The 13,253-nt window shown below is 39.2% G+C and overlaps 1 protein-coding gene across 5 annotated transcripts in view; it reads left to right on the top strand.

Moving 5' to 3' along the window:
• Positions 1-13,253, top strand: part of astn1 (astrotactin 1) — a 401,467-nt gene that overhangs the window by 230,278 nt on the left and 157,936 nt on the right. For all 5 annotated transcript variants that reach the window (XM_047589220.1, XM_047589219.1, XM_047589218.1 and 2 more), the window contains one exon: positions 6,996-7,100. In XM_047589220.1, coding sequence (XP_047445176.1) covers positions 6,996-7,100 — 105 coding nt within the window. The remainder of the gene's footprint in view (positions 1-6,995; positions 7,101-13,253) is intronic.

Genomic DNA, 13,253 nt, shown 5'->3' with positions numbered 1-13,253 from the left:
AAAAAGTAAGCATTAAATAAATACAATTTTTTCATTTTTTTTTTTTTTTAATTAAATACAATAGAAGAATGAGGCAGGTTTTGATGCAGCTCTGTGGTAAGTTTTGTTGCATTATATTATGTGCAATTAAAGTGCTTCAATTTTTTTTGCTGCTACATCGTGTAAATGCACAAAAAACCTTTAACGCTTAAGAAATGTCATTAATTATAAAGCAGTGCTAACAAAGTTCACAGTATTCAGACGAGTCAACAACTAAATGAGTTGTCCAAGCAAAAGCTGGCCATTAAGGTAGTACTGTGTTTATTGCGGCCGTTTATCATACAAAGGTTTCTTTGTTTGTGGCCACTGTGCATTTTAATTATGCCATTTGTCTAAGCCCCTAACAGACTACTGGGTGGTCTAGGAGGACTTAACCATTAATATAAATAAGTAAACTACGTATCACTAAATTACAATATCTGGGCTTCCTGGTCCTTCTCTGTAACTTCTACAGTAGTGTAGTGTATTGTAGTGATAGTGCTGCTTTGTATGAATTCAGTTTTTGAATCTGAAATGGCCATGTTAATTGTGTGCCGCAAATCTAAACTTGTAGCTGCAACAGTAGTTCCACTCCGTAAATTTGGGTAGAGCACCGCTATCAGCTGCATTGCTTTAAAGCAGGCAACGTTTATTTATCTGGTGCCTTTCAACACTTCTTCCCAGTCTGGTTTTGATGAGAGACATCTTTACGGCTTGTGTTTTTACAAAGGGAATCAGCTGCCGTACACAACGTGGCCCTGACGAAGCCGCTCCTCTGAAAGACTCTTGCACCGGCTGCATGGAGAGAGACCGTGAACTTGGGATGTTTGCAAAGTGAAGTTCAGTCAAATTAATCATTCTGTCAGACAATGAGAGCAGAGCACCCCAGGGCTAAAAGGGAGACAAGGCCTTTCAGCAAGAAGAAGAATACGCTGTGCTGCTGTATATGTTTTGGGCTTGTTACTCATTTTCAGTGAGGGGGGGGTTATGTAGCGGTGGGCTCTCACTCTCTTGGTACCGGGGAATATATCCATCGTCCCGGGGAGCCATTTCCCATAAGAGGGGATAAATGGATGTAGCTGAAGGTGAGGACAATGCAGGAGCATCACATTTAGAGGCTTATTCATCAAGTTCATAGGTGGTGTCAGGCCTCCGCCAAATGTTACATTTTCACAGCACCCTTGTAAAGGAAGTGTTAGTGGCCTAGCAAGCATCCCCAACACTCGTCCTACCTCGTATCATTTGTTTCTCTTTGTTTGTGGTCCAAATAGGAACAGACTTACTTTCCATCCTTGGCCTCAATCTTCTTATTTTTACACTATTGATCCATCGTCCTTATAATTGGACCTATTTTTGTAGCTCATTCCAAGGTTAAGATTTGACTCCAAATAAAAAATAAATAACTAAACTGCAATTATGAGCATAATCAACTGAGTCACTTGTTTCTTATAAAAGCTCACAATTTACGTGGTGGGCCGTGTCCCTTGTTACATAAATGCAATGTCTGTTGTATTGTCCAAGAAGCATCCTAGTCCCTTCTATCCTTTCTAGAAAATCATAACATGAGTGGGTGAATTTGAGGTATTTTCATTCATTTATTCAAGAAAATAAATAAAATCCCAAATACTCACAGCCCCAAACTTTTTAACTTTTATTCAGTTCATCTTTTTAATGTATTAATATCAAGTTAAATATTTCACAGTTAGTCAGGTGATTGTATGTAAATTCATTCACAGTCTTAGTTTTTTTTTTTTTTTTTTTAATGCCAGTTGAAGTGAGGCTATAAAACCAGCTGCAGATATCTTTCTGTCTGAATATGAAGAGAAGTTTCACACGGCTGGTTTGACCAGTAAGACACATGTGATTTTCCATTTGAACACTTAAATGAAAAAGATAAATAATAAAGTTTTAATATGAATAATTAATGTAATTATTTCCAGCTCTCCTCTGTTCTCAAGCAGAGCTGCTGTAACATTTAGTAAGACTGAAGGTTTGAACTCGCTTTGATGATACAGGGACCTTTTTCATGAAATTTTCTTCATGCAAACGGCAGCTTATCTTCTATTGCTTTAATGTCGGCCGTTTGAACTCATCAAAAGAAAAACTATCGCGAGACAAAGGATTTCATATTAAGATGGATGAATCCTGCGTGTACCCCTGTACAGTTGTGATGAATGGGGAAACTAGCTGTAGGGACCAAAACTGTTTTTTGTACCAGGATGCAAAGCTGTTTATTTCTTTCGTTAATCTGGGCATTTTAACATGGATTGCCTCACTGACGAGTGACCATTCAAGGAATGCTTTGGCTTTGTCCTCCAGCCCCAGAGGCTGTAGAACTCGAGAACATATCTGCAATTTGTGTGTGAAAGTCATTTATGAAACACTGTGCAACATTTGCCATCATGTCCATGTAGTTCTCTGTTCTGAAACACTAGTAAATTATGTTGTCATCTTGCTGGATGACACATCAGAAAATGCCTCCATTAATTTTTCTGTAGAGCACAGAAACATTTTCCCATTAAATTGGAAAACTTCATGCTTCCCTTGGCTTTTTCTTTACAAGTTCTGCTAAATTTACAAAACTACATATTCATTTCCAAACTGTCTCATTTTAGTTACAGTTCAAATGGTGAAATGAAATATGATTGACCAGCTGGGCATCCTTGAAAGAAAATAAAAAGTTTGTCCTTTAAAAAGGTGATAGATTGGGTGCTGTCCCAACCAAACTCAATTCCAAAATGTGCATCACGTACTCTTCGTGCTGATCACTCATGCATCTTCATTTCAGTGGCATTCACACAAATCACCACCCTTCACTCTTACTGACAGATGTATTTTTCCTTATTTATTAAACTATTCTTTCAGCACATACATATAGTATGTACGTTGGTAGCAAAATCTTCCCTCCTTCTCTTTTTTCTTCTTCCCCTCTTCCGTGTCCGTAGTCGTGGGGCACGTGTCCCAGTCACCAGCATTATCCCGATATGTTCTGGATGTGCTTGTGAACACGGTCGCGGCAGTCACAGTGATGTATGGCTGTAATCCCACAGCTGCCGCATGACATGGCTGTCAGTTGCCATGGGAGACTATATGATTTATATTCTGTAGCTATGCTTATGGCTTCATATAAGTGATGTCAAAGGCCCACTCCTTCAGCTTTATGTAGAAACGAGGGGGTCCTGCCACTGATTAGAAGACCACTAATTTACTGCGGTTAAAAAAAAGTTGCTTACAGGCGGAAAGGCAGTGGCCTTGGCATTTTGGATGCCACATTCAATAAAATTGGCCTTTTCAGTCTTTTTGGTCTCTTCAACTCCTTAAAACCATGTACTTTAAGCCATGTAATGAGTTGTTTTTTTAACATAAGGATGCAGTCAGGTCCAGAATTATTGGATTCTCTGATAAACAGACATACAGCTGCACTGGCATAACACTGGCAATGAATAAAAATTATATAATTTTAAAAAGTGCGATTTTCTTTCATTGTATCCTACATTCTCATTTGCCACCTAGGCTACATAAAACTGATGCATTTTTCTTCCAGGCCTAAAAAGTAGCCTAGCCTAGGCCTACAGGCCTACTAACCTAATAATGAAATCAGAATGCTATTCCTAGAATTATTGGATTTTCTTTAAAGATGCACACAGCTGCATTGGTAGAATGTAGGCAATACAAAAAACTGTATCATTTTTAAAAGTGTGATTTTCTTTCATTTTTGTACATTGTCTCTAACCAGACCTAAATAAAACATAAAAACTGTCTAACACATTTTTCCAGGGACAAAAAGTAGCTTAGCCTCAGCTACCCTACTACTTACCCCACAAACAATGATAGTCTAATAATGAAATTAAAATACTGCCCACTGACTTACTGTTATTGTTGGTGAATGGTGGTTTTAAGACTATTTAGTTCAGTATGGAAGACATAAAAGTACTAACCTAGGCTTATTTTGTCATCCAGTGAAAGCAATCCAGTTTACTGCAGGTTCTACTACATGTGGCACCACTGTGGAAGGAAACGTAGCAAATGCAACTTCTGCTTAGACACCCCTGAAACGTACAACTAATGTTGAGTTAGCTATTGGTTAGCATTAACCTTGTAACAAGAATCCCCCAATACTTAAGGTAATTTCAGTAACAATTTAGTCTAACACATGATGTTATCCAGGCTGAAACTGATGATGCATTACATATTAATTTGCCTGACATCAAGTGTGAACTGCAAACACAAGTGTTGCTGATGATTGTCTCACTTCAGTCTTTTCTTTTAATCACTTTCAACCAAAGTTGTCTATGAGTGGCAGTGGCTTGTATGCAGTAAAACTTCAACTCAGTGTTTTTGCTTTTGGCACCAAAAATACAGACGATATTTTCATGGTTGACAGTGAGTGTGTCCACGTCAAGCCTCCCTCTGTTTTGTCTCCAGCTAATGCTGTGATGTCACAGTGACAGTGTCCATACAGTCACTTCTTTGCTACTATCATTTAACATGTTGCTGTTACTACATAAATGTACATTGCTGGCACCTGTCGGATTGGAGTGGGAAAAGAGTAGATTAGCAGGGGGAAAAAACTGGTGAAAACAGAGCTGTGTGATGGGTGTGTCCAGACACCAACCCCGGCCATTCTGTGATCACACAGATAACCAGTCTACCCTCTGTTTACAGCTTACCCTAAATAAGAAGAGACAAAGATTATTTGTTCACTTGGCATCATGTTGACTTTGTGTTACATCTATAATTGATCTATTGAAAGAAAAAGGCTGATGGCTTCCTTCGCACGCACTTGTCTGTAGGACTGCTAGGTCTGTCGCACAATGTGATTTATGTTTCCTCCTCCTCATGTGCGCTATTACAGGTTAATTTACGTGTCTATATGCTGGTGCGTTATCTGCAGCCACTTCTCATGGACGTAGATAAGACAAAGGGTCATTGGTCGCAGGAGCACCAAGCGTACGTGACGTCAGATAGACCATGTGGTGCATCAAAATAAAAAACCTTTATAGACGGGCCTCTTCTTTTGTGAGATGGGCCTTATTGATTTCAGCAGGGAAAGGATTGGTAAATGAGACAAAATCAATATAAATAATATACTATGCTGTAAAGGAACACTGTGTAAAAGCACAATGGAAAATCTAACTGCATCATATTTATAGCGATGTAACCGTGTTTCTGTTGTTTAATTGTTCAACACAGAGGTTGGAGGAATTTATCAGATTTAAGTCTGCGTGTTAAATCCCCTATGAAATTGTTTGGGATTTTACAAGATTTCTGAATTTGATGGTGATTAAATTTTATTGTCGATGCATGTAGTTTTGGTACATGTATTTTGTGAATTTCTGATAGAGATGAATAAAGTATCTATCTATCCACAGATTCTAGCAGCACTTGTAGTGTATGGATCCACTTTATTAGACTAATTGGGGTCAAGGACCAGGGTTTGACTCTGATAAGCCAAAATGCACAGGTGCTGGCAGAGTCTCGACCTTTCTACATTTCCTTTTCCTCCTCCATGTACCTTGGTAGCAGGTGAAGACAGGTTTGAAATATTTTTCTCTAAACACAATAAAAAGCTGTTGTGTAAGTTGTGGCTAATAATAGATAATATGCAGTGCAGTGTACGACAAAAAATAATAAACAACTCCCCTGTCTTGCGGGTGGGCAGTCTTTCCCTTTAAGCTTCAGATACCCAGGAGCTTGAGGGTTCTGCACAGGATCTCAGCTATTACTAGGACTGCAATCGTCTGGACAGATATCTGACATGTTGTTCCTTCCACATCTTTTCTTGTTATTTTTTTCAGGCCTTGGTATTTCTCAATCTTCTTATGTTCTTTCTTCCTGATGTTGCCATCATTTGGGATTACTCCATCTACCACTGCAGCCGTCTTCTGCTGTTTGTCCAGCACTTAAATGTCCTGTTGCTTAGCCATCACTGTTTTGTCTGTCTGTATCTGGAAGTTCCACACGTTCTGTCAGACACCGTTCCTTCTTTGCAAAGATTTGTGCCTCTCTGCCTTCTTTTAGTCCTTCAGTTTTCAGTCCCTAGAAGGATTTGTGGATATCAGCCACTTCTGTTGTCTGCCGGTGGTGCATACTTTGCGAGAATCCATGATGTTTCCTGCTATTCCGTCTGTACCTCATTTCTTCTGTGGAACTCACTAAGCATTTCACCAGAGGGGGCATCTTCCAGATGTATTCCTCGTTCCCTTGTGTTCTATCCAGGATAGTGGCTCTGACGCTCACTAGTCTTCTACCTCCTTTCCTCCATTTAGTGTATAACTTCAAGGTGCAGGTTTTGGGATGAAACTCTCCAGGTCTCTTGTGGGGAATTTCCTTGTCCTGACATAAGCGACCTCTATTTAAAAGCTATTATGGATCTTCATTGTTTTCCTTTTTGGTCACTGTGTAATGCTGGAAGAATTAGCACAAACTGATCTAGATGTAAAATTATATACAAACATACACCACATAGATTCTCTGAGTTTGAGTATTTTTGATGTAGAAACACAAAGAAATGTTTCCGAAACTTCCGAAAGTGTGTTGTCAGTATGGTGTGAGTGATATGAAACTCATGAATGGGAATGTGGCGTGAGATATTTGCCTCCACTTTCATCTAACACTGAAGACCTGCTGCCTGGCTTCCATTCGCAAATGTTTCCATTTCCTGTTTTGATCTAGCGCTGCAGACTTTGCTTGCTTATCTCTCTCTCTATATATATATCAAATAGTATAATATAGTATTAATATTTATAAAAATTTTAATTTTCTGGGTTTTCAAGTTAAGTAAACAAGAATGAAATGTAGGGGACACCCTTTGATCTCACACTGAATACTGCGATCTCCTCCACTATACAAGTAAATAACACATTAATATGTCAGTTTGTCTGTATGGTTTTACAGGTGAGACATGCTTTAATATAACAAAAAGGGGATGCATCCATATTAATGAATGTGTTTTTTTCTCTCTGTGATGTATGCAGGTATGGTGAACTACAGTGAAGTCACCGGCTACCCTCTCGTTCAGCACTGGAGTCTTCGCTCCGTGCTCTATCACGTCAAACTCAATCAGTGGGTCCTCTCTCAAGGTAAATTACTTAGCGCCTTTCAATTATTCATATCAATGTAATTCGTTATTACTGATTGTTTATTTATGCCGAAGGAAACCATGCTCCAGTCTCCACAGAGAAAAATCGCACCATCAGCTATCAATTATTTACAGCATTGTAATCAATATGACACATCAAGGTTAGCGGCTCATCCGAACAGCTTGAGAACTTTAATATTCAATTTTGATCAACTATGTGATTAACTGGCAGACTGCCATCTTTTCATCAGCCTTGGCAAGTGCTATCATTTTTGGCGCTCAAAAGATAGATACTAGATAGATAAACCAGCTTATGATGTTTTATATTTCAGATTGTGTGTAACATATACCATGCTTGTGCGTTTATTTATAGTAGCAAGTTAAATATAGCAGAGGAAATGACATACTCTATATAAGATACTTTATTTATGAAACTGCTTTAGTATCTGTTAAGATAATGCTGCTATACACTGAACCTGACACCCAGGTGTTGCACTGTTATGTTATTGTATCGTAAGCTTGTTCAATTTAGGTCCATTACAGGAAATTAAACCCTTGTTGAAACAGTCAATTAAGTACTGATTGTGGTGGCTGCATGACTCAGAGAGAACTCTGAAGGGCACTAAATGGATGCGGGTCAAGTTGTTTTTAATTGCTAATTAGTTAAGTGTCACTTTAAAAGTGCTGCTAACTATTGCTGCTCCACAGCCACATGCAAACAAGAGATGTCGTGAAGCTGTATGGCTATTGTAATTACAGTCTTGAGTCGTTGGTTATATAATAATAATAACCTAGTAATAACCTTTATTTTACCAGGTTAGTCTCACTGAGATATAAAATCTCTTTTTCAAGAGAGACAGACTAAGATAGCAGTAGTACATATGGTATATAAAACAAAACAAAAACAAGACAAAGACAAATGCAAGTGCAATTCCATGGCCAAATTAAGCTGCCTATAACATTTACAGGTATAGGTAGCCTCATGTTCTATAGATTTAACAAGACCTATAAAATCATTTAATTAAATACTGTAGCTTAAGGGTGTTCTGTTGGTCATTCCAAGCAGATGGCCCAACATGAATGGCCTTTTAAACAACTGGCTTTTCTGTCCTGAGACCTTATGTTCTATATGAACTCAGTCTAAATAAAAAAAAATTCTGAAATTTAGGCTACCTATGATGGCCTTGTAAATGGAGAAAGTTAACGGGTAAGGGTATAATTAACATACCATTAAAAACATTTTAACATTTTAATATTCAATAGTACCCAGAGATAGAAGACGTGTCCAAAACAGTTGAAAATAAAACAGCATAAATAGATTTTTCTCTTGATAACGGCTGATCTGAACAGCTCACAATGTTCCTTAGAGCACCCATAAAGTAAAAAGAAACGTTATTGCCTCACAGCCAGCGAATGAAAATACACACCAGGCAGTGTCTGAAAAAACAGATGTGTTAAACTGTTTTATACATGGATCAGTCATAACATTATGACCACCTTCCTAATATTGTGTAGGTCTCCCTTGTGCCTCCAAAACAGCTATCACTAGTCAGATAATGGACATTCTCTGGACAGGGCCTTCTGAGGGTGTCCTGTGGTAACGCAATGTTGTTAGTGGGGGTCTTTGGGTCCTATAGGTTGAGGGGAGGGGCCTCTGTGGATCATCCCACTGATACTTGATCAGTTTGGGATCTAGTGAATTAATCAGATATTTACTAGATGTTTCTGTGAACCAGTGCTGGCGGCTTTTTACTTTCATACACAACTTCAGAAAAATGTACACTTATTATTTACCATGCACTACATGTCATGTACCATGCATCTGCCTGTGTGCCAGCTTGTTATTTTGCCAGTCATGGAGAGGGATGAGTGGCAACATTTAATTTATTATAGACAGTGGGACTGGCAAATTTTCATTCATTATGATTAATATGGAAAATAGATGTGACAAATATCATGATGGTTATTGAAACAGATATGTAGTTGTCTGGATAGACTGATGGATCTCTAGAAAACAAGTCAGCATTCAGAAATGGACATTTCATGTAGTTCTCCTTGTGTTTTACTCTATCTCTCTGATATCCTGTCATATATCACAAATCTCTGCATCCACAGTAAGACCAAAGTATCCTGACAGCGCCTGCCATGGAAAGCATAGCTGTGGATGGGCATTTAGTCAAGCAACACCTTTGCTGAAGGCTACCAACACATCGCCGATTATATTCCATATTTTCTGACAGCTTTCTCTCTTCTAAATGTGTAATTCTTTGAAAGAAAAAGATGTACTTTTTTACTTTTTAGCATTGGCTGTGTTTAAGGGTAAAGTCTGTTCAAATATTTTATTGAATCCTTCTGCCCATTTAGGAGAAGTGACATTTAATAATTTGGATTTGTGTCATGTTTCAAGAGCATGCATTAGTCACAAATCCATCATAAATAGTTTCCATTTTGATAAGTGCAGCCACCTTACTGTAACTGCTGCCACGACACCTCTAATGCATTTCCAATGGTGCTGCTGTGGTTTGGAAGTGGCTGCCACTTCTGCTGAGGATACATTTTCTATTTTCTTAGAAGCGACTCGATGGCCTCCATCTTTTTTACTCGCGTTTCCCACTTTAGCTCATCATATTTCAGCGGCCGTCGGAGGGGTGAGGCTACTGATTTTTACATCTGATAGCAAAGACCCCATCGCTCATCCTCACTGCGCTCTCTGTGCCTCACTTCAGCGGCCTCCTAATTTAATTTTAGAGGAGAAGTCAGAGCGGGCAGAGCTGGAGTGCTGAGATATTAATACTGTTTCTCCTGAAAATCGTAATGATAAACTGCATTTGCCTTTCTCCTTCCCAATATTGTCTGAAAGAGAATCCCGGAGAGCACATTTTGTTATACTTTGGTCCACGTATCATATCAAACATGCTTTCTCATGCAATTTATTTTCTAGTTTTGAATACCCATTCACCAAGTAACACTAAGTTGTTGTTTGTTTGTTTGTTTTTTTTAAAAAAAATAATATTTTGACATGTTCATTCATATTTAAACATATTTAATCTGCTATGTCTGTAATGTTGATGACAGCACAATGGGCTACCGTAATAATTGTAGTCTGTGTGCAAACTTTTTTTTCTTATTCATAAAAAGTTAAAATTGTGGACGTTTTCCTGGAGGCATAGTTGGGGGACAGGTCATCCAAAACAGGGAATGTCCCCAGAAATTGGGAATGCCTGGTCACCCTAAAAACAACCCAAAGAACTGACATGGCACCTTTTTTTTCCATCTTCACTGCAGTGACACCATGCGTGGTTAGAAGCATGTCATTGAAAATGGTGTAGCAATCTGAGTGCTGTGTAATCAGCTACACCAGTATGCCGGTATATTAAAAATACATATCATAACGAAACAGTATTCGTAACGAACCGGTGAACAAGCGTGTGCCACATATTCTGAATCTTTCCTGTATAGTTAAAGGTAAGATTCGATATAAAAAGACTCAGTAGCAAAACTCAGACAGGAAGACAGGACAGGAACACCTCCCCCTGCAAAAACTAAGAAGTCTTCCATTGTCTGGACAGAATGTTTAGTGGAAATGCTTTTCTCCCTTTTTCTGTCATTTCATTTTTGGTACTGCATGGGATACAAAGTCCTTAGAGGAAATTTGCTCTCTTAATTAGTGATAAAGAGAACCATTAACCCTTGGAGATGCATATAGCCACTTAGACCAAGGTAAATAAAGAAGGACACACTGGCTTTGTGCTGGCATGATATGCCCCTGATATACCTCAAAGAAGTTTTAAATGGTTAGAAACAAGTCTACATGTGACACAAATTGACTGTCTACAAACACAGAGACTCAAAACATACATACAGTATGTAATAGTTACAAGACTGAATAAAAGCAGCAAGACTGCTACGGATTCGAGGTACCCCAGAGGCCCTAAGAGCCCCCATATTTCTGATAAGTCAGCTGGTTTGTGTTAACACATCGAGTTTCAAATATCAGGACAGACAGTTCATTGTTGACCTTGGAGACTGATAGATGTACTTGTTGCTTGCAAGATCTGGAAGTTTTGATAGCATTGCAGAGGGTGTGCAGATTAGATTTTCGCAGGTGCCCTTGAAATGCAAACTATCACGCAAACTGTATTACCCCTCATAGCGCTCCCCTAGTTTTCAGATACCTTGCTGCTAGACGTGTTTTACCAAAGGGGAAATGAAGAATTTCTATTTCTCTCCTCAAATGTACTCCTGATTGGCAAAAGCTGTAATTTCACCTCGCAGATTGTGGGAGTTGCTTTTTTCTGCGCTGTGACGTTAATTTGGATCTGAACTTTCATATTAACTCAACAAAGGCACACAATAGCACAGACAACAACTGTTGGCGCTGCCAGATGAGCCTGTCTGCTTTGAGAAGAGCATAGATTGATGTAACTGCTCCAGTTCTTTGTGATAAAAGGCTGTCCCATGTTGAGTTAAAGCTGTGATAACAGTCTAAATGTAGCCAACGTGTACCCTAATGATTGATTTAGTTTTATGTGGCTCGAAAAAGTTTTGCTGCTGACCCAGACCACAGCAGCTCATTATTCCCCTTTGTTTCTCCAGCCTGGGGATGTGCTGACTGCCATATCTGAAGGTTCTCAGTCATCACCATGGCAAAAAACAACTCTGAAGCAGGGGCAAATGGACTTTCAGTTGCTATGACTGGTGGACCGCTAAACTTTCAACATGAACATCTGTGGGTAGTGCCCATCAGAATTTCATACGAGTAGGGTCTAAGGGAAAAGTTCTTTAGGATTGATGTTACGACTGTGCTATAACTGACTGGCAGATTAACTCTCAGTCCACCTTCCCCTTTCCCCTGAGTGGTGTTATCCAGTTTGACATAGATGGCTTCCTCTAATCCTCTTTGAAACCACATGTTTTCTCTGGCTAAAATGTGTCTGTTGTTGTCCTCAGAGGAGTGTCCTTTGTCCTTCAGGTGGACAGCTGAGTCCTGACATGAGGAGCTGTCTCTCCTGTGTTGTGAAGGAGTTGTTTTGTTCCCCCCATGTACAAGTCTGTACATTCCTCACTGGACTTAACTGCTGAACTATATTGCTCTATTTTTGTCTGGGTGTTTTGTCTCTGGCTGAACAAGTTTCTGCCTCAGTGTGTTATCGGGCTTGAAGTGACTGGGAATGCAGTGTTTTTTGGAAAACCCTCTAGAGTTTCTCGTAGGAGTTGGCAATGTTCCTCCTCCTGTTGTTCTCTTCCTCTTTGTCCGTTCTGGGATATCTTTGTGTGCATTTGACAAAAGCTCAGCTTGGATGTCCACATGTCCTGAGTATTTGTTTGATGTGTTTTCCGTCCTTTTCCTTAGCTTCAGTCTTGTGGGTAGAGGCTGTGCTCGATGCTGTAGGGCTCTGATGACCCCCAGCTTGTGTTATTTTGGGATCAAATAATAGATGCTTGTTTGTGTTTCTCTTCAGGGTTTTCTATACATTTCAGAGTTGAGGCTTCTCGCCTTGTCAACAACACCTTTCTTGTACAGTATAAAAAGGCCAGGCTAACTCTACTGATGTCCTCCTCAGTGAACTTGATGTTGTCGTCCTCTGCACTGATGTGTTGCATGAAAGCTTCCACCTCATGTGTTTTAATTTCAACCAGATGTCGTCTACAATCCTGAACCAGTACCTGGGGGTGGTTCCTGTAAAATAGTTCAAGGCTTTGCTCTTTACATCTTCCATATATACAGCAGATTGGCCACTATAGGTGACACTGGTGACCCCATCGCACAGTTGTGGCTTTTCCTGTAGAAACATCCATTAAATTGGAAGCAGGTGGTAGTCAGGCAAAGGTCAAGCAACAAATAAAAGCGGTCTGGGGTATGGATCTAGGTGTCATCCGTTAGTAGCCTTTCCCTTACTGCTTTTGTTTTATTTTGTTTCTGCGGTGGGGCTGTAAAAAAAAATAAATAAAGTGAGGTAACATAATAAAATATGCTTTGCTATACTCACTCTATATAAGTACCTCATACAAGCCCACTTCAAGAAATTTCTAATTATCATTTAGTAGGAATTCATTTAGTGTATTCTGAACTCTTTATTAATTGATTAATTAAGTCATGTTTTTCATGTGAGCTCATGCTTGTTCATATCCATTAGTTAGTTGAAAGATCTGA

Source organism: Mugil cephalus, chromosome 7 (assembly GCF_022458985.1).
Source record: "Mugil cephalus isolate CIBA_MC_2020 chromosome 7, CIBA_Mcephalus_1.1, whole genome shotgun sequence".
NCBI lineage: Eukaryota > Metazoa > Chordata > Actinopteri > Mugiliformes > Mugilidae > Mugil > Mugil cephalus.
Note: the sequence above shows the minus strand (reverse complement) of the source record. Positions and strands in the feature narration are given on the sequence as shown.